Consider the following 26459-nt stretch of genomic DNA (forward strand, 5'->3'; position numbering starts at 1 on the left):
GCGGTGGCCGCGCATGCACCGTTCGCTCTTATTCACTTTAATGGAAGAGGCGGGGAGCTGGGCCTAGTGGTGGGCGGAACCCGGGAAACTCTAGGTCCTCCAGCCACAACTCTCCCCGGCTCCGTTCTCCTTGTAGGTGCGGGTCCCAGAGGTAGGACCCGCACCTATCAGACAATGAGGGCATATCCTAGCGATATGCCCCCATTGTCTAAGATGCGATAACCCCTTTAATGTATTTTTAATAGAGATATCCCCCCTAAAGCGCACCTTTCCCTGTGCGCTTAAAATCGACTTTTCTGCACACCGCTGACTGCTCAGTGGTGTACGGAGAACGGGCTCTACAGTATATGAATGGGGTCGCAGCGCATTGAGTACGGGCAGGAGCACACATTGCTGCTCTTGCCCGTGGCCCCCAGAGGTTCACTAAATGCTGGCATGGCACATGGGTTTATCTCTATTAAAATTAAAAATGTATTAATAAAGTATATTACAAAAAATATTGTTAGGGCATTAGGGACATTTTACCCAAAAATTTAAAAAGTTTAGTTACTCTAAGGTTCCATTGAATTACAGTACGCAAAGATCTTGTGTTCAATGAAGACATCAGCCCTTCTCACTAATGCAAGTCAGATTAGCAGCAGATGCTTTAGGATGGAGAACTGGGGAGAAGGGCAGCTGGTTCTGTACCTGATGGTCCATATTTACATGCTTTAAGGGTGTATTGACATGGTCATGTGTGGTCCCAAAAATGGCCACATTTCCTAGACCGACCACGGCTCATGTGAGCTGAACTCACTGCATCATATATAGATCAGTGACCAAGCTTTCCCAGAATCCAGAACGACAAATGTGCTTAGTTATGCAGTAATTCACCCACCACTTGTCTTGGTGCCAATTTAAAGCTGTAGGAAAGTTGTTGTGGTGGCCATATCGGGCTTGTTTTTATACTGGTAACTTTCTTAACCTTCAGGAATTGATGAACCTCAAATATAGGATAGTACAATCTAAAGATAATTAACTTTTTTATGATAAAAATAAAAATGCAGACACAATTCTGACAACCTGGAATGATGGACAGTAGGAGTGAGTATAACATGGGACAGCAGTAAAATAGCTGGAACATGAAGCCTACACGAAATACAAGTTTTAATTATGGACCAGACTAGTTTACAAAATGAATAAAAAACAAAAAAACAAATATTCAATGTTCCACGAGTTGTTAACTGAGGACAAAGCCATCGCCACATTGCCAGCAGAGAAGAGGAATGTCGCTGTGAAGTCAATCTGTGTCACCATCGGTCCAGGACAATGCCCTATAAGAGCTTATGAAGATCATGGAAGAAGGGCCCCTAAGCAGGATCCCCCTCCATTATCAGAGCTGATTGCTTAAGCTGCATTTAGATGCTGCGAGGAGCAGACGATTGTCAGGAAGGAATCGGCTGCTTGTTAGGTGGAGGTGAAGATGAAGAATGCAGCAATCTCCCCCACAGTATGAGGACCAGTGATGGCTACTGCAATCTCTCATCCCCCATACAAAATTATTGTTTCTGGGCAGGAGAGCGGGAACGATGATTGAGGTGTCCACTCTAGATCATTTCCACGAATGAGTGTTTTACTCATTCATTTGGTGACATGAGGCACCTTTACACAGGCCGAATACAAGCGTTGTAGGGTCATGTAAATGCGGCTTTATACTGTCTTTAGCAGGGGGTCCCAACAACCGAAATAGTCATTAGGGGACCTGGTCAATGAAAAGGGGTTCTCCAAAGTGGACAGCCCATTCAATATAAATAGTTTTGTTTGGCAAGTACATAAGCTCAAAATACAAAGACTGTAAACTTTACCATACCTGTCTGGGACCTCCCCTGTTTGTGCCCTAGTCTGTGCACCCTTTATGTGTAATGACGTGTCGTCCACAGGGAACACAAATCATGGAGGCCAATTGAAGAAAGGAGTTGTGTTATCCATAGTATTGTCACTGAAGTGGCCAAACCTGATGTGATAATGAAGAAGGCACAGAGGAGCGTCAGGGAAACAGAGGGAAAAACAAAACAAAATAAATAAATAAAACGGTGTAATTCCAAGGACGGGCTGCAGTATTCACCATCGCCAAATGGAAAAAAATCTTTGAAGGGCTTGTGCATTCTTATGTGAACGAAGCTTAATCATTTCTGTAATGAAACGCTGCATATCTTTTAATTCCTCCAGCCATAGAGGGAAGACGGTCAACAGCTGATAGGTCCGTCGCCTCATTGACTTCACAGCCCAGAAAGAGCACGAATTGAAATGGATTAAATACAACTTACACTGAATCTTTTTCCCCAAAACTATATTTCAATGTGCTCCGCTCATCCTGCTTTATAACACGCTGCCTGCAGCTCAGACACCATATGGAACATGACAGGGTACCTTTAAAAGGGACTTAAACATTTACTGAAAGCATGGAAGGTGTAGCAGAGCTTCTCAAAGTGAGCCACACCTTTGGCTTGCATCGGCTCTGCTTTGTTTTCCAACACACAGAGTATGGCTCTATAGAAAGCATATAGGATCTGTACTGTGCACGCTGGCTCTATAGAAAGTATGTAGGATCCGTACTGTGCATGCTGGCTCCAACAAAAGTATATAGGATCTGTACTGTGCACGCTGGCTTCATAGAAAGGATATAGGATCCGTACTGTGCATGCTGGCTCCAACGAAAGTATATAGGATCCGTACTGTGCATGCTGGCTCCATAGAAAGGATATAGGATCCGTACTCTGCACGCTGGCTCCATAGAAAGGATATAGGATCCGTACTGTGCACGCTGGCTCCATAGAAAGGATAAAGGATCCGTACTGTGCACGCTGGCGCCATAGAAAGAATATCGGATCCGTACTGTGCACGCTGGCTCCATAGAAAGTATATAGGATCCGTACTGTGCACACTGGCTCCATAGAAAGGATATAGGATCCGTACTGTGCACGCTGGCGCCATAGAAAGAATATCGGATCCGTACGGTGCACGCTGGCTCCATAGAAAGGATATAGGATCCGTACTCTGCATGCTGGAAAAGTAGAGCATAGCCGATGCAGGCGAGAGCTGCAGAGTGCTGAGAAGCACTGCTGCAACTTCTGTGTAGGTTCCTTTTAAACTGATACACTGTAACAAACTTAACAGCTGTATGAATGGGACAATGTATGGTAATAGGGAAGAGGGCTATTCAATGATTAGACTTAAATTTCAGAACAATGGACCCCTGCCCATCTGACTCACAGCAGACACTCTACACCTGAGGTCTGCAACCACCGGTACTCCAGCTCCTGTGAAGCTACAACTCCCAGCATGCTCCATTTACTACTAAGAGAGTTTCAAGAACAGCTGAGCAAGTGTGCATGCTGGGGGTTGTAGTTTCACAAGAGCTGACGTACCAGAGGTTACTGACCCCTGCTTCTACACAAAGTCATTAATGAGCTGGAGTTCAAACACTTGAAGATGCTCCTTTAGCTTCTCTCTCACATCAGACTGTGCGCGCCGCTCCCGCATATGCTCTTGCTGTAAAGCAGAGATCCGCAGACGGAGCCGCTGTTCACGCCTCCTACAAGCCTCCAGCTGCCTCTGAACTTTGCTCAGAGCCTCTAGAGCAGCCTCTGCTCTTCGCTTCCATAACAGTGCATTTCCCACATGGTAACTATGCTCATTCTGTATGTAAGCTCCTGGCGGCTGTGGGATGCGCATCATGTACGTGGAGGGAGACACTGGCCGAGGAGTTTTGTCCTCCGAGGGTTTGCTTGATTCTGTGTTCAGAGACATTTCAGCAGACATCTCCTCTCGTACATGTGCCAGTTCTAAGTCTGATAGTGGCCCATTAACTGCTGATGAAACCTCTAAGTCTTCCAGTGCCGCCTCTGGATGCATCTGGTGGTCCACAGTGGTGGCCAAGGCTCCTTCAGCTGGAGCTGCATCTCCTGGAATATCAATGTTTTCCGGGCAAAGTCCATGGAAGTGAACCAGATCTGTTGTGGGTACATTGTCATACCTCCCGCTATCCAAACTCTGGTTGTCTGAAGGATTGGCGCTCTCTGCTGGGGCTGTGTTACTGTTTACCAGTAAGTCTCTATGGAGGAAAGAAGGATTAGTGAAAACTACAGAGTGAGGCAGTCCTAATCACAGACAGCAAAGTGATCCCACAACACCATGGGCTCTAAAGGGGCTGTCCATAATTTTTTTTATATAAGGGGCAAAATGAGTAAAAATAAAAATATTTAAAGGGGTTCTGCACTTTGTTTAAAGGGATGATCTATCCTCTGGATAGATCATCAGCTTCTGATCGGCGGGGGTCTGACAACCGCCGATCAGCTGTTTGAGAAGGCAGCAGCGCTACGGCCTTCTCACTGTTTACCGCAAGCCCAGTGACGTCACGACTAGTGTTGAGCGAACTTGCGTTTCAAGTTCGGCGTCTAAAGTTCGGGTTATCGAAGTATCCCGTTATGGATTCCGCTACCACGGACCATAACGGAATTTAGAAACCATAACGGGATACTTCGATAACCTGAACTCGAACTTTAGACGCCGAACTTAAAACACAAGTTCGCTCAACACTAGTCACGACTTGTATCAACTGGCCTGGGCGGGGCTAAGCTCCATTCAAGTGAACGGAGCTTAGCCGCGCCCAGGCCAGTGAAACTAGTCGCAATGTCACTGGGCCAGCGGTAAACAGTGAGAAGGCCGCGGCGCTGCTGGAGCGCCGCTGCCTTCTCAAACAGCTGATCGGCGGGGGTCCCGAGTGTCGGACCCCCGCCGATGATCTATCCAGAGGATAGATCATCACTTTAAACAAAGTGCAGAACCCCTTTAACTTACTGCACCAATCTCAGGATGCAATCAAACTAATCCCACATGTTATACACCACGGTCTGACTTAGAGTCTCACTCAGACTCAGTATTCACAGTCTTTATATACAATTCAGACGTATATTATTCTTCATATACATTTATATGTGAGAAATAGATGCTACTCACTCTTATGAAGTACAATCAGCACTTTCCATCCTTTATTTCAAAATTAAAAACGATTCATAGCTCGCAGGCCTGTTTCTTTGAGAACCCCAAGTTGCATCCTGTTCCATCGCGCGCAACGTTTTAGGGGTCACACCCTCCCGAAACGTTGCGCACGATGGAATAGGATACAACTTGTCGTTCTCAAAGAAACAGGCCTGCGAGCCATGAATCGTTTTTAATTTTGAAATAAAAAAAAAATTGTATATGTATTTTTTATTTGCAGGATTAATATAGCAAAAAGCTATTTCTGTCACTGGCTTCGGTTTTTCATACAGTCTACATTTCACAATAAATAAATTCTATTAAAGGGAGTCTTCCATCATGAGCAGCAGTGACAAACAGGCTTAGCTAACCTAAAGCAAAGGCTGTCTTTGCTTTGAAAATAACACTTTTAATAATTGCAACCCTTGGTGTATGAAAGATCCCCTCCTTCCGCCACCCAGGCCAAGCATTAGATATTCTTCTTGTGCACATCAGCGCAGCAGACTTTGTTTTCAAACCCAGCAGAGACTCCGGGCTCCACTGCACATGCGCAATTGTGTAGTTGTACAGAATCTACACGAGAAGACAGGGCGAGACAAGATGAAGTATCTAAAAGGTCCATTTACACTGCCCGATGTTTGGGGAGATTATGGCTAACTTCCATTCATATGAACGCTCGTTACCCGATGAATGAGTGAAACGCTCGTTCACTGGGTAATAGGATCATTGGTGCGGACACCTAAATCTTCATTTGCCGGCAGGCAGAGTGCTGTTTAGAACCCATAATCTGCTGGCGACAAATGATGATTTAGATGTCCGCACCAATGATCCTATTACTCTGTGAATGAGCGTTTTGCTTATTTACTGGGTAATCGGTGGCATCTTTACATCAGGAAACAATGATTTTGTATGGGGACAAGCGATCTCCTCCCATACTGTGAAGCGGTCTCTTCCATGGATGAGCAAGTGATTGTCAGGAAGGAACGCTGCCTTCCCGACAATCGTCATCCTCATCTGTCAGTGTAAAGGGGCCTTTATGTCTAGCCTGGAAGGGCTGGGTGGCTGAACAAGGAGATGTTTCATGACCTGTACACAAGCAATGCCCTTGGTACATAAAATTACTACATTTGCATAATCATGAAAAGTGTTATTTCTGCAGAGCAGAGACATCGATTTACAGAGCAAAGACAGCATTTGCTTCAGGAGAGTTAAAGAGGACCTGTTGCCACAAAATGCATTGCAATCTGCAGACAGCATGTTATAGAGCAGGGGGAGCTGAACAGACTCATATATAGGGGCACATTTATTAAGACCAGCATTTTAGACGTCGGTCTTAATAAGCCCTATACGAAGGTGGATCTGACAGGAGTTATGAAGAGGCGCTGGCCCCTACATAACTCCGACAGATCCACCGCCACTTCTAAAATGTAGGACAGCTTCCTAGCTGTCTTACATTTAGACTATTTTCTACACCAAAAACAGGCATAGAAAAAGGATATTTTTTGTGAAACTCCCCTGTAAAATCTTTTTCTCATCTTTTCCACTGGGGGACACAGACCATGGGTATAGCTTAGGCTACCACTAGGAGGAGACACTATGCAAATAAGAAAAAACAGCTCCTCCTCCACTGGCTATACCCCCATGCTCCAACAGGAGGACCTTAGCAGACGTGACTTGATGCTCATAGGAAATTTATTGCAAGGTAACAGTATGTCCCATATTCTAGGATGCGTTTCGGCTAAGGTAGCCTTTTTCAACAGGTTAGTATCCATTGCAAAGCACAGATTTATATACACCTAATGATGAGGTTAAGGAACCTCCCCATGACGTCAGACACCTGGAAGGGGTGGTGCATACAAAGTAACAAAAAAAGGGAGGTAACAAATAATAGTAACCATATGGCGGCATTGGGAATGTATCAGAACACATATTATATATTATAAATACCAACTCGGCTGAGAAATCCTTATTGGGTAGTTGATGTCTATAAGGTAATAATGATATATATTAGATAAACAGAGATTATGCATAGGTAAACAAAAAACAAGGTCTTAAATGTGCATAATTTCATAGTCCCTGTCTTGGGTGTGGATCCAGTAAGCCTCCCGGCGTAATAATAATTTCTTAATGTCGCCTCCCCTTCTGGGTCTGGTGACTTGTTCTATTACTTGGAACTTCAATTGGGCAATAGTGTGTTTGCATTTCTCAAAATGGGAGGGAATTGGTAACAACAAATTCTGAGTCCTGATCGTGGACTTATGCTTTCCAATGCGATCTCTGATGGTCTGCATTGTTTCTCCAATATACAATAACCCACAAGGACATTTTATTAGATATACTACATTACTGGATTCGCAGGTGAAAAAACCATCCACCGGATACATGCGTCCAGTGTGTGGGTGATAAATATTGGGTCCTTTGATTATATTGGAGCACTGGAAGCAGTGCAGACAAGGGCAAGTACACTCTGTACACTGCCTTTCGGACTCCCCATATCAGCGCGTACTAGCTTATCTCTGTAGCTTGTTTTTTTTTTGTTACAAATAAGCGGGGGGTTTTTAATTTCTTCAATCTGGGGGTACGCTTTTCCCAACAGGTGCCAGTGTTTCCTCACAATGTTATCTAATTTGTGGTTAAAAATTATCTGTTTATCTAATATATATCATTATTATCTTTTAGACATCAACTACCCAATGAAGGATTTCTCAGCAGAGTTGGTATTTATAATATATAATATATGTGTTCTGATACATTCCCAATGCCGCCATATGGTTACTATTATTTGTTACCCCCCTTTTTTTGTTACTTTGTATGCACCACCCCTTCCAGGTGTCTGACGTCATGGGGAGGTTCCTTATCCTCATCATTAGGTGTATATAAATCTGTGCTTTGCAATGGATACTAACCTGTTGAAAAAGGCTACCTTAGCCGAAACGCATCCTAGAATAATGGGACATACTGTTACCTTGCAATAAATTTCCTATGAGCATCAAGTCACGTCTGCTGGGATCCTTTACTTCATTGAACTGATAATGACGGCCGCCAATGACGAAGCGCAGGAATCTGTGGTGAGATTCTGCGATAGGGACATGCAGATAGGCGTCCCAGATGTCCACTGACGCGAGGAACTCCCCTGGAAGAAGAGAAGCAATAACTGAGCGGAGGGATTCCATCCGGAACCTCCGCACCCACAGGGACTTGTTTAAGAGCTTCAGGTCTAGGACAGGACGCACTGATCCCTCCTTCTTTGGCACTACAAAGAGATTTGAGTAGAACCCTGTACCCTTTTCCTCCAGAGGAACTGGGGCAACTACTCCCCGGACCAGAAGAGAAGAGACCGCTTGTAAAAGGGCTGAGGCTCAGGCCGGATCCCCCGGAACCCGAGAAGGGAAGAAACGTTCCGGAGGTCTGGAAGCGAATTCTATCTTGTAACCGGAAGTTACCATTTCCAGGGCCCAGGAGTCTTGAACGTGAGCTCTCCAGACCTGCTGAAAGGAGAGCAGACAGCCCCCCACCGCAGGCGGTGGGGGCGCCCCTTCAGGCGGAGGACTGCTTGGGAGCCGCAGGGCGGGCAGAACTCCCCTGAAATTGTGCCCGCGGGCGCCAGGAAAGTTGAGGCTTAAAGGAAGGCTTCTTGCGGGAGTCTGGAGAGCCGCCGGAGGAGGGGGCTGTTGCAGACCTGGAGAAGGAGCGCCGAAAGGACTAGTTTTTAGAGCCAAAGGGGCGAGCTCTGAAGGCGATATTGGATCTAGATAGGGGCAGGTGTGTGCTCTTGCCCCCCGTAGCGTCAGAGATAATCTCATCCAGTTTAGCACCGAAGAGCCTGGAGCCCGCAAAGAGGAGGTTAGTGAGGGAGCTCTTGGAGGAAGCGTCGGCGTCCCAGACCTTCAACCAGACCTCCCTGCGCTGAGTGACCGAGAGTGCCGAAACCCGCGCAAAAAGAGTGCTGACGTCCAATGAGGCCTCACAGAGGAATGTTGTCGCTTGGGACATCTGGAGGACGAAGTTCAGGGTGTCCGCAGAGGCATCCTGCTCCGCGAGATCCTGATGATGGCGCTGCAACCACAACGAAAGCGCCCTGGCTACCCAGGCCGAGGCGAACGCGGGCCGCAGACCTGTGCCTGCCAGAGTAAAGATGGCTTTGGAAAGAGTCCAAACGCCTGTCAACGGAGTCCTGTAGGGAGGACCCGTCCAGGACTGGTATTGCCGTATTCTTAGCCAATCTGGCCACCGGTGGGTCGACCTTAGGAGAAGACCATTATCTGCCGGGAAAGGATACAGAGTATCCATGCGCCTTGTGGCAGAAAAACGGTGATTAGGGCGCTCCCAAGCCTTTGAAAGGACCTTGGTGAACTCGCCATGAATGGGGAATGTGACTGCCTCTGGTGCGCCACCCCTTCTGGATGGAAAAGGGGGAATTCCTGGCTACTAGCAGAAGGAGGTTCCCCCTGGATGTCAAAGGTATCACGGACCGCCGTGACCAAGTCTGCCACCATGGTGGAGAGCTTAGGCGAGGGTTCCGGTTCCGTGTCCTCGTCCGAGCCGGACCTTTCCCCCTCAGACCTGTAGTCCCTGCAAGTGGGAGAGGCTGAACACGCCTCCAGGCGAGGGGGAGAAGCAGTCATCCGAGGAGGGATGCTGCTGCGTACGCTGCCTCTTAACGGTCGAGCGTCCTCTGTGGGGGGCACCGGGAGGTGGAGCGGTGCTAACCACATGCATTGCAGGCGGTGGATCAGAGGCCGTCATGCGTTCCATAAAGGCCATGGCCGCGAGCGAGACTTGGGCCAAGTCCGCGGCCACCCTAGCTATGGCAGAGGCCCAGGAGGGCTCCAAAGGGGCGGAGGAGAGACTGGGCTGGTTTGGTGGAGGGGGAGGAGGAGGTGGATGATCCTGTCCCAAGGCAAGAGTCACAGGAGCTTGTGACCGATAGTGGCAAGCAGCAAACCATACAGGATCCCAGTGGGACCTGGGGAGTTGCTTTAGATTTTTGGGGGGCCCCAGGTCTTGGCATGACGGCGGCAATCCTGGAGTCAGGGTCTCCTACAGTTTTGCGGAACACTATCTGTCCTACCGTGACCTGTGAGGAGCTGGAGTAGCAGCCAAGCGTGGATGAAGCGCTGAGGCAAAGAGGACGGTCATTTGACCCCGGCGCTTGCTCCGCTGAGAGACCAGGGACGCACCATGCGACCCTGCGTCCTCTGATTAGAAAAACAACAAACAGGAGAAGAAAAAACTACAGGGACAACCCTGCAGGAGCAGGAGTGTCACCTCCTTATCCGACACTAAGCTAAAACTGAGGTACTTCTGTTGGAGCATGGGGGTATGGCCAGTGGAGGAGGAGCTGTTATTTTCTTATTTGCATAGTGTCTCCTCCTAGTGGTAGCCTAAGCTATACCCATGGTATGTGTCCCCCAATGGAATGGGCGAGAAATAGTAAATGAGACAGGCCTGCCGGGCTGTCCTCTTCCCCACCAGACACACTTCTTTAGACCTGGCGTGAGTGAAGAAAAGTCGCAGATTGCGGCGCAAAAGACCTTTGCACTGTTTAATAAATAACCCCCACAGTTTTGTAGGAAAGCATTCAGCAAAACTTGTATTTTATAACTTTAAAGTGGGTTGTCTGGGCTTTACTAAGTGATGGCCTAACAGCTCCATCAACTTTACAGAGGACAGAGCTGCTGTCATTGCAGAGCTGCTCCCAATTATTTCACCGTATTGCCCACCACAAGGATGATGGAGCGGTGTAGTTCCAATGCCATCTCCCAGCAATGAAGATACACCCAACAGCTGATTGGCAGTGGTGCGGGGTGTCGGACCCCTGCTAATCAACTAGTGATGGCCTATCTTGGGGAAGGTCAATCACTTAGTAAAATCCAGACAACCCCATGCACAACTATCAGTGACTGACAGTTATCTATGTATATACACTTGCACATGGAGTGCCATCGTTTAGTGATAAGATGGCCGCCGAGTCAGAAAAAGAGATTTACGTGAATAGAATACAAGTTTTACGGAACTGTTTCTCATAAAACTATATATCAATCTGCAGTTCGTGGTAACAGGTTCCCTTTAAGCCTATTTGTCACTGCACTTAGTTTATTAGCATTGCTCCTGATGACAGTAATTCGTCAGATTATTATGGCGGTGTGGATTACTAACTGTTTTATCGTCCGGTATAAGGAGAGCTGATTTCCAATTCAGCAAAGACAGAACAATTATAAACCCCTAGTAACATAAGAGAACGAGGAACTTCCTGAATGTAACCACTGTCTTCTCATGGAGAGACCACCTGGATATTTCACACTCACTTTTTCCTCATTACTTTTGTTTTTGTGACCTTTGAATTTTTCTTTTTCTGTGCTCGGAGCTTTTCTGTCCTCTGCAGTTTTGATGAGGGCATAAATATCGTTGGCACAGCGTCTTCCTTCAGACGATGGTATCCGCTGTAATACAGAGGAATAGACTGTTCATTATATGAAAGCTTGCTTTATAAGGAAAAAACAATCAATAGGGACCCGCGCTACCTTCTTAGATAAAGCAAAGTATAATCCACAATACACTGTATAATACTCCTTGGAGTGTGCCGCTGCAGGTTTAAAATAGGGAAAAATGCCTAAACCCTAAATAAGTGGATAGAATCAAAAAATATATAATACAATAAACCGCGCTGGCTATCTAGTGTAAGTCTGCAGATGGTAACTTGCCTTACTACCGATGACTTTCGAGGATTCTTTACGGAGCTTCCTGGTGCTTGCCTTCAGAGGTAGTGGTGACAGTTGTGTCTTCAGGTTTCCTCTTTCAAACATGCGTGGTCCCGGCCGGTGACTCGCGCGCGTGAGGGAAACCCAGGCTGATGATCAGGGAGGACGCTGCTTCCGTGTGACGTCACACTGAGTACGGATACTTTTTTAGACCAAAAGACCTCTCCAACGCGTTTCGAAATTGCCGAATTTCTTCATCACGCGCGCGAGTCACCGGCCGGGACCACGCATGTTTGAAAGAGGAAACCTGAAGACACAACTGTCACCACTACCTCTGAAGGCAAGCACCAGGAAGCTCCGTAAAGAATCCTCGAAAGTCATCGGTAGTAAGGCAAGTTACCATCTGCAGACTTACACTAGATAGCCAGCGCGGTTTATTGTATTATAAAGCTTGCTTTATGTCGTGTGAAATTCTTCCCCTGCGTGTCTACACACTTGGAGGCTCAGTGTGAAAAGGACAACAGGTCCGGTGCTTCAGTGAGTGCAATGGGAAAATGGTGAACAAGTACATCAAATAGGAGTAAGGAACGGCTGCATTTATTGCCGGCCTCCTGAAATCACCTTGTATTTTGAACCCTCCAAGGCAGGCATGGCCAATCTGAGGCTCTCCAGCTGTTGTAAAACTACAACTCCCACCATGCCCTGCTGTAGGCTGATAGCTGTAGGTAGCCTGGGAATGCTGGGAGTTGTAGTTTTGCAACAGCGGGAGAGCCTCAGGTTGGCCATCCCTGCTCCAAGGTCATGTTTAAATAACCTCTATGATTCGCCGGAGGAAGCTAAGAAACGCCTACCTGATGCCAACAGCTTCAAAGCAGCTCTTCTCAAAGTGTTTGGAGCAGAAATAAACATAGTCAGAGGAAGGGTCCCAAAGCCCAAGGCCGTTGGGGTCTCTTCTTCTGCAGTTTGCAATCCACAGGCTCCGTCTATGGTCTTCCTTCCTTGGAAGCCTTGTAACAAAGAAAAGCATACACGTTTTTTACAAATCTGATATATAGAGTATTGTTAACTGCTTTATTACCAGAGTGCCCCCCCCCCCCCCCTTTCCTTCCTTACCAGGCCAACGTTTCAGATTTGGCGATGGTCCTATCCAACTGCAAATAAATAATTAACTTCTGAGGAAACCTACATGTATTTGATATTCAAATTCAAGGGGGATCTTAGACCTTTGTTTTATGACAAATATAATATAAAAACAAATGTTTCCTTTCTTATCAATCTTTTTCTATTACTGACGATTTCAAGACTAAACATTTCTAAATGCTACAACGATGCCACGCAGAGAGACCGTGAACGCAGCTGTCGGAAGATCTCAATGTAACCCAGTGCTTCTGTACGTGGAGTTACAGTTTATAACCTACCGCCACAACGTACAAATTTGTGTGACAGTAGTCAAAAGGTTAAAGGAGATGCCCAGAAATAGAAAACCATGGCTGCTTTCTTCCAGAAACTACAGTGCTACACCTGTCCATGGGTTGTGTCTGGTATTGCAGCTTAGTTCCATGGAAGTGAATGGAGCTGCACAGTTATGGTGTCATATTTTGAAGAAAGCAGCCATGTTTTTCTGACTCTAGGCAACCCTTTTAAAGGGTTTTGTCCAAGTTACAAAAAAAAAAAAAAAGTCTCTCTGTTTCCCAAATGTAATAAGAACTTAGGCCCCTTTCACACGGGCGAGTATTCCGCGCGGATGCGATGCGTGAGTTGCACCCGCACTGAATACCGACCCATTCATTTCTATGGGGCTGTTCACATGAGCAGTGATTTTCACACATCACTTATGCGTTGTGTGAAAATCGCAGCATGCTCCTCTTTGTGCGTTGCGGTGCGATAATCCACGCAATGCAGGCCCCATAGAAGTGAATGGGGTTGCGTGAAAATCGGGATGCTAGGAGACGATCGGGATGGAGACCCGATCATTATTATTTTCCCTTATAACATGGTTATAAGGGAAAATAATAGCATTCTAAATGCAGAATGCATAGTAAAATAGCGCTGGAGGGGTTAAAAAAAAAAATAAAAAAATTATTTAACTCACCTTAGTCCACTTGTTCGCGTAGCCGGCATCTCCTTCTGTCTCCTTTGCTGAACAGGACCTGGGGTGAGCATTAATTACATAAACAGGACCTGTGATGACGTCACTCCGGTCATCACATGATCCATCACATGATCTTTTACCATGGTGATGGATCATGTGATGACCGGAGTGACATCACCAAAGGTCCTTGTTGCTACAAAAAGCTAAGATGAAGACAGAAGGAGATGCCGGCTACGTGAACAAGTGGACTAAGGTGAGTTAAATTTTTATTTTTTTAACCCCTCCAGCGCTATTGTACTATGCATTCTGTATTCAGAATGCTATTATTTTCCCTTATAACCATGTTATAAGGGAAAATAATACAATCTACAGAACATCGATCCCAAGCCTGAACTTCTGTGAAGAAGTTCAGGTTTGGGTACCAAACATGCGTGATTTTTCTCACGCGAGTGCAAAACGCATAACAATGTTTTGCACTCGTGCGGAAAAATCGCGGGTGTTCCCGCAACGCCCGTGTGAAAGGGGCCTTACTACTTAGTCCTCTGCCATTTCCAGCACTCAACACTGGTCCTCACCTCTGTTCTGTGTCTATAGACTGCCCTGTGTGTATAGGCTGACCAGCTGCAGCCAATCACTGGACTTGTACCGTATATTGCTGAGGCCAGTAATTGGCTGCAGTGATCACATTTTGTATAATATGTCACGTCGAGGTGACAACCGGATTGTTCTTTTATTCGGCTACTGGGGAGGTTATGTTATACCTTAATCCCTTTAAGGGGTTTTCTGGCCCCTCTACCCACAACAATGTAAGATACTGTATTCTGTGCTCACTACTGTTAAAAGCCTTAGGCTGGGTTCACACGGGCGTTGTGGGAAAAGATGCGGGTGCGTTGCGGGAAAATGCACAATTTTGCCGCACGAGTGCAAAGCGTTTTAATGCGTTCTGCACGCGTGTGAGAAAAATCGGCATGTTTGGTACCCAGACTTCACAGAAGTTCGGGTTTGGGATCGGTGTTGTGTAGATTTTATTATTTTCCCTTATAACATGGTTATAAGGGACAATAATAGCATTCTTAATAAAGAATACTAAGTAAATTAGGGATGGAGGGGTTAAAAAAAAATAACAAAATTTAACTTACCTCATCCACTTGCTTGCGCAGCCCCGCTCATCTTCTTTATTCTTCTTTGAGGACCTTTGGTGACATCACTGCGCTCATCACATGGTCCATCACCAAAAGGTCCTTTTCCTCCCAGGTCCTCAAAGAAGAAAAAGACTAGCCAGGCTTTGCGAACAAGTGGATAAGGTGAGTTTAATTATTTATTTTTTAACCCCTCCAGCCCTAATTTACTTAGCATTCTGTATTAAGAATGCTATTATTTTCCCTTATAACCATATTATAAGGGAAAATAATAATGATTGTGTCTCCATCCCGATCGTCACCTAGCAACCATGCGTGAAAAATTGCACCGCATTCGCACTTGCTTGCGGACGCATGCGATTTTCACGCAGCCCCAAAACGCACAATATAGAGCATGCTGCGATTTTCACGCAACGCACAAGTGATGCGTGAAAATCAACGCTCATGTGCACAGTCCCATTGGAGTGAATGGGTCCGGATTCAGTGCGAGTGCAATGCGTTCACCTCACGCATCGCATCCGCGCATGAATACTCGCCCGTGTGAAAAGGGCCTTACGTCTACACTACAAGTGCATGATTTGTGGCAGAAGTCAGGGACGTTGGGACTATGTCACATGAACGCTTGGTGGTGATGTCTCTAAACTGGACATACATTGTAATGGCAGGGGAGAAAACCTTGTAAAGTATTTGTCCCATAGCAATGGTATAAATGTCAGATAGATGCAGGTTCCATCTCTGTTAGCCGCTCCAATCACAAGAACAGTGTCTAACTGAAAATGGAGATGTGCCCAGGCATGCACAGCAATCTCTATTCACTTCAATAGCAAGGTCAGCACCATTGGTAATTTAAGAAGCGCTACTGAAATGAATAGAGAGCGAAGTAATAGGTTCTTGAGACAGGAGCAGGTCCCAGAGGTGGGACACAAAGCCCTTAAATTGCCACTGAATTCTACATCAACTAAGAAATGGTTAGCACATGATTTAGCAGTGGAGGCGCTGAAACTCAGTACGTTTACATGCAGTCGAAATTTGGGCTTTGATCTAAGATCTCATCAGTAAGAGGTACCTTTTGAGGTACACAATGGTGCTGTTAACTTTTATTAACTCTTTCTGGGGGAAGATGGGAAAAAACAGCAATTCTGTCACTGAGTTTTTATGTTATAAAGTTTGTGATGTTCATTTCTCGGCATGAATAATACAGTATCTTTACGATCACAGTGATACTAAATACATATCAACACAGAGACCCTCTTTAATGCTGTCAGTGTTATACATTCCAGAACTGTAAGGGTTACATAGAATCATAGATCAATATAATGCTATGCAACGCCAGCAGTGCTGGGAGGTCAGGACAGGAGCTGTCTTATACTCACTCTGCGAGTCTGGAGCGTGACACTCGCTCATGTGAAACAAGTCTAAGGCCTCTTGCACATGGCCATTTGCGGTCCCCAATGCACGGGTAACGTCCTTGCGGCGGCCGGAACGGATCCAGACCCATTCAACTTGAATGGGTCCGTGATCTGTCCGTTATATTTTTTTGCGGAACGGAAGCACTTCGTAGTGCTTCCGCGGGGTTCCGTGCTTCCGTTCCGCGCCGCATCTCCGGATCCATTCAAGTGAATGGGTCCGCATCTGTGATACAGAATGCACACGGCCGGTGCCCCGTGTATTGCAGAACCGCCGTATGCGGTCCGCAATATGGCCACGGGAGCACAACGGCCATGTGCAAGAGGCCTAAAGCTGAGCATACATGCGCAGAGTAGTGAATGATTAGCGGTAATTGGCTATACATGTCTAGTTTCAGCTGACAGTGGCTGAAAAGTTCCAGTGGGCCAACCATTTCAGCCTCCGCAAAAGATCATTTGTGTATCATTTCCAAATGATGGTCGGCTGCAGTGGTCATAATTTGGCCAACTATCTTCTTGCATGTATGGCCAGTTGAAAGGTTTTTCATTAGCATAAAATAAGTACTCGGAGCAGACCTGTGGAAAGAGATGTTCTCGTCTCTTGTCTGTCGAGAATCTCGGGTGGTGCAGCCAAGAGCGGAGCAGTGACGAGGCATCTAGAACCCAAAAGTTGGAGGATATATATAAACAAAAGCAGCAGATGTAGTAAAACATTAAAGGGGTTGCCAGAGGTCTTTTATGTGATGGCCTATCCTCAAGATAGGCTATCATTAACTGATTGGCGGGGTCCGACGCGCCGACTTCCATCGACAAGAGCTTCCAGCTGATCAGGAGGAGTGCGGCATATCAGACACCCTCCAAAGTTAGTGATGGCCTATACTGAGGATAGGCCATCACTTAAAAAACTCTTGACAACCCCTTTAAAGGGCATCTGTCAGCAGATTTATACCTATGAAACTGGCTGACCTGTTACATGTGCACTTGGCAGCTGAAGGCATCTGCGCTGGCCCCATGATCATATGTGCCCGCATTGCTGAGAAAAGTAAAGTTGTAATATATACAAATGAGCCTTTAGGAGCAATGGAGGTGTTGCTGTTACACCTAGAGGCTCTGCTCTCTCTGCAACTGCTGCACCCTCTGCACTTTGATTGACAAGGCCAGGTGTGATAACATTTACAATGTCTGGCCCTGTCAAAGTACAGAGGACGCAGAAGTTGCAGAGAGAGCAGAGCCTCTCGAAGTAATGGCAATGTCCCCATTGCTCCTAGAGCAGTGATGGCTAACCAGCTGTGGTAAAACTACAACTCCCAGCATGCTCCATTCATTTCTATGGAGTTCTGAGAACAGCCAAGGAAGTGTGCATCTTGGGAGTTCTATTTTTACCACAGTTGGAGTGCCGGAGGTTAGCCATCACAGTCCTAGAGGCTCATTTGCAGATATTAAAACCTCATTTTTCTTAGCAATGTGGGTACATATGTAAATGGGGCCAACACAGATGCCTTCAGCTGCCAAGAGCACATGTAACAGGTCAGCCAGTTTCATAGGTACAAATCTGCTGACAGATGCCCTCTAAAGCAAGCAAGACCTACAAACTCCCTGCTGACTGACACATTTTCTCATTCTGTTATTTTGCCACTAGGAGGCAGTGTCTACTATGCATGTATATAGATCCATGCCACTGTACATTAATGGAGTTATTCGGTAATATACAGTACAGACTAGGGATCGACCGATTATCGGATTTACCGATATTATCGGCCGATATTCAGGATTTTGAACGTTATCGGTATCGGCATTTATTTTGCCGATATTCCGATAACGTCCTGGGAACACAGATCGCGCTGCTGTCAGCGCTCTCCGTGTTCCCTCAGCAGCAGCACAGGGGAGAAGGAGCAGTGTCTCCTCCCCCTGTGCTGCTGCTGCCGCTCCAGCCAATGAAAGTACAGGGGACAGGAGGAGGGGAGGAGCTATGGCCACTGCTCCACCAATGAAGCTTAATCTCACATTAATTCATATACAGGAGGCGGGAGCTGCAGGATCACATAGCCGGCTCCCGGCCTCTATGAGCTGTAGCTGCGATCTGCGGTAGTTAACTCCTCAGGTGCCGCGGATCGCAGCTACAGCTCATAGAGGTCGGGAGCTGGCTATGTGATCCTGCAGCTCCCGCCTCCTGTATATGAATAAACTAGAGATTAAGCTTCATTGGTGGCGCAGTGCGCCCCCCAAGCCCCCCAGTATCAGACATTGGTGGCGCAGTGCGCCCCCCCTCCCCCCCCCCATATTAGGCATTGGTGGCGCAGTGCGCCTCCCCCCAAGCCCCCCAGTATTAAGCATTGGTGGCGCAGTGCGCCCCCCCCCTCCCCCCAGTATTAAACAGTGGTGCGCCCCCCCTCCCCCCCCCCCCACCCCAGTCGCAGTGCGCCCCCCACAGGATCCCCTCTCCCCTGCTCCTCCGATCGGAGCCCCAGCAGTGTAATGCTGGGGCTCCGATCGGTTACCATGGCAGCCAGGATGCTATTGAAGCCCTGGCTGTCATGATAAGCTCCATGCTGCTGTGTGCACAAAGCACAGAGCAGCAGGGACAGTGTGAGCTCCTATTCACCCTGATAGAGCTCTATCAGGGTGAATAGGACAAGGGTTCTAGTCCCTAAAGTTAGTTAAAAATAAAAACACCAAAATATTAAATATAAATGAAAAAGAAAGATTTACAAAAAAAAAAAATACACATTAACAATAAACATTAATTTTCAGCAGATTTGTGGGAATTTTAATTTTTTTTTCAAAAATGAAAATTCCCAGAATATCGGTATAAATTATCGGCTATCGGCCTGAAAGTTCACAAATTATCGGTATCGGTATCGGCCCTAAAAAATCAATATCGGTCGATCCCTAGTACAGACCAAAAGTTTGGACACACCTTCTCATTCAAAGAGTTTTCTTTATTTTCATGACTATGAAAATTGTAGATTCACACTGAAGGCATCAAAACTATGAATTAACACATGTGGAATTATATACATAACAAAAAAGTGTGAAACAACTGAAAATATGTCATATTCTAGGTTCTTCAAAGTAGCCACCTTTTGCTTTGATTACTGCTTTGCACACTCTTGGCATTCTCTTGATGAGCTTCAAGAGGTAGTCACCTTAAATGGTTTTCACTTCACAGGTGTGCCCTGTCAGGTTTAATAAGTGGGATTTCTTGCCTTATAAATGGGGTTGGGACCATCAGTTGCGTTGTGGAGAAGTCAGGTGGATACACAGCTGATAGTCCTACTGAATAGACTGTTAGAATTTGTATTATGGCAAGAAAAAAGCAGCTAAGGAAAGAAAAACGAGTGGCCATCATTACTTTAAGAAATGAAGGTCAGTCAGTCTGAAAAATTGGGAAAACTTTGAAAGTGTCCCCAAGTGCAGTCACAAAAACCATCAAGCGCTACAAAGAAACTGGCTCACATTGCCTGCGCGATGATAAGACGACTGAGGAAACAGCGAACGGGATCGGCGCATGCCCAGTGACGCTGTTGAAGCTGTTGCCCTCAGTCGTCTTATCATAGCGCAGGCAATCGCCGACACTGCGCCTGGGCGGGATTTCGGATACGGGCGAGAGGAGGATCAGGGTGTTTACAGCAGAGCGCGGCGCTGGGAGGGGGGGGGGGGGTGTTGAGCACTTAGCCGCGCCTCTGGGAGGCGATTTAGCTGAACTTGGAGGAGTTCTTAGTTTTCAAATTTAGGCGGGCACGGCACTTCAGAGGGGCGTTCCTGGGCACCGTGGAGAAAGAATAACGCCCCTCTGGGCTCCTTACAGCTTCAATTGCATATCATAAGAATCGTTTTTTTTGAAGAAATGACAAGACTCACAATAAAAAGAACAAGACATATGGAAAAAGGTACTTTATTAAACATGGATTCATGAAAAAAAAAAAATTGCTAAATTGCTAGTGACAGATTCCCTTTAAGAGGAGACTGTGTGAATCAGGCCTTCATGGTAGAATATCTGCTAGGAAACCACTGCTAAGGACAGGCAACAAGCAGAAGAGACTTGTTTGGGCTAAAGAACACAAGGAATGGACATTAGACCAGTGGAAATCTGCGCTTTGGTCTGATGAGTCCAAATTTGAGATCTTTGGTTCCAACCACCGTGTCTTTGTGCGATGCAGAAAAGGTGAACGGATGGACTCTACATGACTGGTTCCCACCGTGAAGCATGGAGGAGGAGGTGTGATGGTGTGGGGGTGCTTTGCTGGTGACACTGTTGGGGATTTATTCAAAATTGAAGGCATACTGAACCAGCATGGCTACCACAGCATCTTGCAGCGGCATGCTATTCCATCCGGTTTGCGTTTAGTTGGACCATCATTTATTTTTCAACAGGACAATGACCCCAAACACACCTCCAGGCTGTGTAAGGGCTTTTTGACCATGAAGGAGAGTGATGGGGTGCTGCGCCAGATGACCTGGCCTCCACAGTCACCGGACCTGAACCCAATCGAGATGGTTTGGGGTGAGCTGGACCGCAGAGTGAAGGCAAAGGGCCAACAAGTGCTAAGCATCTCTGGGAACTCCTTCAAGACTGTTGGAAGACCATTTCAGGTGACTACCTCTTGAAGCTCATCAAGAGAATGCCGAGAGTGTGCAAAGCAGTAATCAAAGCAAAAGGTGGCTACTTTGAAGAACCTAGAATATGACATATTTTCAGTTGTTTCACACTTTTTTGTTATGTATACAATTCCACATGTGTTAATTCATAGTTTTGATGCCTTCAGTGTGAATCTACAATTTTCAGTCATGAAAATAAAGAAAACTCTTTGAATGAGAAGGTGTGTCCAAACCTTTGGTCTGTACTGTATATTGATGACCTATCCTCAGGACTACCCGGGACCCCCAAAGATCAGCTGTTAGAAGAGGGCAGGGGGCTCAAACAGCACAGCGGCCTCTTCCTAGTCCATGTGAAGTCACTATACATAGGTCACATGGCCTAGTTGCAACTCAGCCCAATTGAAGTGAATGGGGCTTAGCTGCAATACCAGGCACAGCCACTGTACTATGTATGGCACTGCGCTTACCAGCGTTCAGGGGATTGTACCGATTCCCTGAAACAGCTCATCAGTGGGGGAGCTCGGACTCCTGCTGATGAGATAATGATGACCTATACTGAGCACAGGTCATCATTATCATTTCACGGATAACTCTTTTAACAGCATTCAAATCAATGTCACCATCTCCACAATACTACAAAGTTAGGTGAAATAAAGGATCCCATAGTTACAGGCTGTCCATGTTATACATGCTTAGTCCTTATTCTTGTAGCTGCTCTGGCTAATAGATGAGGGAAAAACGAGGGGACTTCCTCTATTAACCGCTTAGTGACCAGCCTGTTTTGGGCCTTAATGACCAGCGCATGTTTTATTATTTTCGTCGCCTTCCAAGAGCTATAACATTTTTATTTTTCTGTCAATGTACCGTATGAGGGCTTGTTGTGGGACAAGTTGTAGTTTTCAATGGTGCCATTTTGGGGCACACACAACTTACGGATTTACTTTTATTAACTCTTTCAGGTAGGGAGATGAGAAAAACAGCAATGCTGCCACCGAGTTTTTACATTATAAATTTTTTGACATAAATAATACAATATGTTTACTCTCTGTGTCAGTATGATTACAGTAATGCTAATTATACAGTTTTTTATGTATTATTACTTTTGTAAAATAACCCCCCCCCCCTTTTTTTTTGGGTTGTTCTGTTTACAGCATTTACCATACGGGATAAACTTCATAAAAATTTTGTAGCGCGGTGATACCAAATATGTGGAGGAGGGGAATATAATAGGTGAACTTTTGATCGCCTCTAAAAACACAATGCAATATGCCTGCGGTGCAATGTATTTTATTGTCAGTGCTATACTGACATTCACCAGCAGCTAGGACACACTAGAGGCAGGCCTGGGGGCTTCACTAGGCCCTGGCCTGCCTGCTCTAACACCACAAATTAGATTGCGGGTTGCCGATAGGAGAAAAAGGGAGTCCGCTCCCTCTGCTAGGTTAATTTCACACCTGCGGCGCGTAGATCTATCCGCCTAACCAGGCAGCACGCATCGGTTTGTGTCCTGACGATTCTCCACATTTTTGCTGGATCCCATTATACTTAATGGGGCTGGTGGAAATTCTGTTTGTATCCAGAAGTGTCGGATCCTGACAATTCCAGCAGGCTATTCTTTGCCAGAATTTAAGCCGCAGAGAAACTAGCCTAACCACCCGCAGCATATATGAGAGGTAAAAAGCCTGGATCAGTGCTCCTGATAGTCAGGGCCATAAGAGCAGGAGCGTGGCTCACATGTTACAGACGTTCCCCCGCTCTCTGCTGCACGGGAGACTCATGCAGCACTTGAACTGGGCCGCTGTAAAAAGGCGGCGACTCAGCCTAAGGCCCCTTAGTGACCACCGTAAAAAGTCATAATGGCTGTCACTAAGGGGTCCTAACTTAAAACTTATCACCTAGTAACAAGATAGGTGATAAATGTATGACCGCTGGGGTCCAAAAGCTGGCACTCCCATGTATCATGAGAACTGGTGTCCCCGAGTCTCCTATGTGAACGTAGAGGTAGTGCACATGCATGATCCCAGCTCCAAAGGGGCTGAGGGAGACAGCCAAGCGTGGTACACAGACCATCCAACAGAAGTGAATAGAACCATGATCTCGTCACCGGGGACTCACCCATCTTCGTTCTCGTGATAGGTGGGTCCCGTGGTTGTATCTCCTGCGCTCATCTCACCCATCCTGTGGGTATGTTCTCCACTTTAAATAAACTCTATTTGTTAGAAGGATCCTGTGACAATAAGCTTATCACCAAGTGTCTCCATACTGGGACCCCCAAGTGATCAGCTGTTATCTGTGGAAAAGCCTGGCAGTAAGTGTTCAATTTTACTACGGCGCCACCACAGGAGAAATTAAGCACTACATAATGCCTATTAAAATCAATGGGTTATGTGTGTGATGCAGGACAGGTCCACTTTGTAACAGCTGTCCACTCTTGTGAAGAGATGAGGAACCCCTCTACTGAGTCAATTCCCAAGTAGGGTATATGAAACTTAAGTCTGTAAATTATACAACCCCTGGAAGAACTAGACATACCGTCACTTGTGGTGCAGTAAGCGTTGAGAAGACTACGGGGACTGCAGAGTCCCTCAGTCGCACGGTCTGTCCGGTCCGGTCAAACTGCTTATCATGGAAGTGCTGCGAGCACAGAGAGCTGTGAACAGATGGCGTCCAGTCACTGCCGACAGCTGCGTGGGAGCGAGACACGGCATTCACCCACAGCGTCCTCCGAGACTCTTCTTTGGGAAACCTAGTTTAAAAAAAATATATAATATATGATTACAGGATGATGGATCAGAAATGGAAGCGTTGCCGATTCCGATGGTTGTTCAGGAAGTATTCTGACATGGTCGTGCGACTTCTTCCCTACAGGTTTTACTGTGACATAAGTCACCGTGATGATCACTTCTGATCAGACCTGATCTCCCACCACCTTTATGACGCCTTCAGACCTGGCTTCACATCCTCACGGGTCCAGCACAAGAATCCAGGCGTCCGTGTCACTTACCGGTGAAACGTTATTCCCTTGCGCTTGGTCAGCACGGTCTGGCGGTTGACACAATTAGCAGCGGAACATGATCGCACCATTTCGTATCTTTCGGGGGTGGATCCTGCCTGGGGGGGGGGGGGTTACAAAAGATATAACTCATGTTATAATGTATACGCTGCCGCACAGATTGCTACTGCATCCTATAGGGAGACTCCGGCAGAACAGTACAAGTAGCTTTACAGGCCACAAATGCCTGACATGTGAGGACTGCTTCTCTAGGAACCCCACCTACTGGGATAAAGGGGGGCCCCCGCTTCCTCTTGCCACTCAAGAACATGGAGGTTACATCACTTGTGCCTTTGATTCATTCATGCCGTTATGTCTTAGTTCTACCAACGCACATGACACACAAAGTCAATGAAAACTGTCACTCCACTGATTTCTATGGGCAGATCTCCCAAGATCCCTGGCCAACTGCAAGTTGTCTGGGCTACATGTCTCAGTACATTCCTGTGGGACACAGCAGAAGTCTTCATCATGGCCTAATGCAGCATCTTCTCTCTAAGCATGCTGGGATGTGTAGTACCAGGTCACTCTTTAGATCCTCTCCCTCTCTAGACTGCACAATAGGAGAGGCTGGGGTTGTGGTGAGACCAGTGGACGACCAGACTCATGTGCAGAAGGTAAACAAACATGCCGAGCCGCCATCCTCCCCCAGCTCTGCTCCCGCCATATACCTGCCCACAGCATACATATAAATATATACACCGCTGCCAAATCGCAGGCGACAGGGCTCATCCGTCCCCAGCAGCCCTCATCCTCTTCACTTCCCCATCCACCGTACATCCACTGCACAGACAGACAGCCCGCTCCTCCGCTCTATCACTGCACCGCCACCTGCCGGCCGGAGGTGCGCGCTGCAGCGGCCGCAGCCTCAAGTCATATTGGACAGATCATGGTGGACCTGTGGCTGCATTCACAGTGCTGCTGTCAGAGACTGGAGGAGGTCACAGCGTTCAATGTTGTTCTAGTATGGGGGCACTGAGGCTGCGGGGACACTCTGTTGCTGGATCAATCTGTCTCAGATATGGAACATGGCACTGCAGCTGTCAGCGTTAGGTCTCTTGCACACAAACTTTTATTTTTTCCATTCCGTTTTTGCAGATTCCGTTTGCGGTCCGTATGCTGAACCATTCACTTCAATGGGTCTGCAAAAACAACGGAAGGTACTCCGTATTCATTCAGTTTCCGTATTTCCGTTCAAAGATAGAACGTGTCCTATTATTGCCCGCAAATCCTATTCCGTGGCTCCATTCAAGTCAATGGTTCAGCAAAAAAAAAAACTTAATGCATATGGAATGCATCCGCATGTCTTCCGTATCCGTTCCGTTTTTGCGGAACCATCTATTGAAAATCTTATGCCCAGACCAATTTTTTTTTAATGTACTTACTGTTTAAACATTATTGTATGCTTCAGTTTGCGATCCGCAAAAAGACGGATCACAAACGGAAACCAAACGGAACGGAAGCACTACTGAAACGTAAAAACGTATGGCAAAATACAGAAAAAGCCATACGGTTGTGTGCAAGAGGCCTAATGGGTACATTTTAGTTAGGTTATGCAGACACAGTTGGGGTCATTTATCAAACTGGTGTAAAGTAGAACTGGCTGAGTTGCCCATAGCAACCAATCAGATTCCACCTTTGATTTTGAACAGTTCCTTTGTAAAATGAAAGGTGGATTCTGATTGGTTGCTATGGGCAACTCAGCCAGTTCTAGTTTGATTAATGACCCCCAAGTGTCTCTTTTAAGCTTCTATAGTATTTTTATGGCCTTTTTGGTGGACAAAAAAAATGCAATGGGTTTTGGTAATTTTTTTTTTACCCATTTTGCTTTTTTCCCCCTTCTATACATTTTTTTTAATTGTAAAATTTAAAGGGAACCTGTCACCGGGATTTTGTGTATAGAGCTGAGGACATGGGTTGCTAGATGGCCGCTAGAACATCCGCAATACCCAGTCCCCATAGCTCTGTGTGCTTTTATTGTGTAAAAAAACTATTTGATACATATGCAAATTAACCTGAGATGAGTCCTGTCCCTGACTCATCTCACGTACAGGACTCATCTCAGGCCCCTATTACTGGGTTCTGTGGATATCACTGCTATGGTTTCATTTTGGCCGTCAATTGTATGGGGCGCTGTCACTGCCTTTGTTATGGGGGAACTATGGCTGTCACTGTTATTGAGGCCGAGGCAAGAATGCATTGAGGCATGGATAGTGATATTTTTTAAAGTGAAGGTTATGTTTAAAAAAAAAACTACTCTTGTGTGATTGCTATGTCATTTTTGATATATAATTAAAGAGCTTATCCCATGATTAATGTAAACAATGAAAATCAGATATCGTATACAAGACAATCTTACCTCACATGGAACCTGAGATATCTCCATTAAAGGGGTTGTCCGGATTCAGAGCTGTTCGGTGACGTCACCGGCTCTGAGGGGCGGGCTTTAGC

General features: G+C 46.3%; 1 protein-coding gene across 3 annotated transcripts; it reads right to left on the reverse strand.

Annotated features, from left to right (window-relative positions):
- Positions 1-1128: 1128 nt before the first annotated feature.
- On the reverse strand, positions 1129-24822 carry THAP7 (THAP domain containing 7). 3 transcript variants are annotated; one of them, XM_044282115.1, is made up of 7 exons: positions 24695-24822; positions 23961-24067; positions 23489-23702; positions 16934-17013; positions 12572-12727; positions 11328-11462; positions 1129-4093 (listed from the first exon to the last, which is right to left on the reverse strand). In XM_044282115.1, the coding sequence occupies exons 2-7, from the start codon at positions 24038-24040 to the stop codon at positions 3430-3432; spliced, it is 1329 nt and encodes a 442-aa protein (XP_044138050.1). In that variant the 5' UTR covers positions 24041-24067; positions 24695-24822; the 3' UTR covers positions 1129-3429. The 3 variants fall into 3 exon arrangements, with proteins under 3 accessions (XP_044138050.1, XP_044138049.1, XP_044138048.1); XM_044282114.1 differs by having other exon boundaries at positions 24680-24806; XM_044282113.1 differs by having other exon boundaries at positions 24711-24773.
- Positions 24823-26459: the final 1637 nt, after the last annotated feature.

The sequence above is a fragment of the Bufo gargarizans genome, chromosome 2, assembly GCF_014858855.1.
Source record: "Bufo gargarizans isolate SCDJY-AF-19 chromosome 2, ASM1485885v1, whole genome shotgun sequence".
Lineage (NCBI taxonomy): Eukaryota > Metazoa > Chordata > Amphibia > Anura > Bufonidae > Bufo > Bufo gargarizans.

Excerpts from the sequence above, each read along its gene's own strand:
- THAP7 (XM_044282113.1), bottom strand. The coding sequence starts at position 24,740 with ATGAGCCCTGTCGCCTGCGATTTGGCAGCG. Across the intron at positions 17,014-23,488 it reads TTACTGCACCACAAGTGACG|ATGCCTCGTCACTGCTCCGC; the intron begins GTATGTCTAGTT and ends TTTGGGTTCTAG. Across the intron at positions 12,728-16,933 it reads GAGAACATCTCTTTCCACAG|GCTTCCAAGGAAGGAAGACC; the intron begins GTCTGCTCCGAG and ends CTTTGTTACAAG.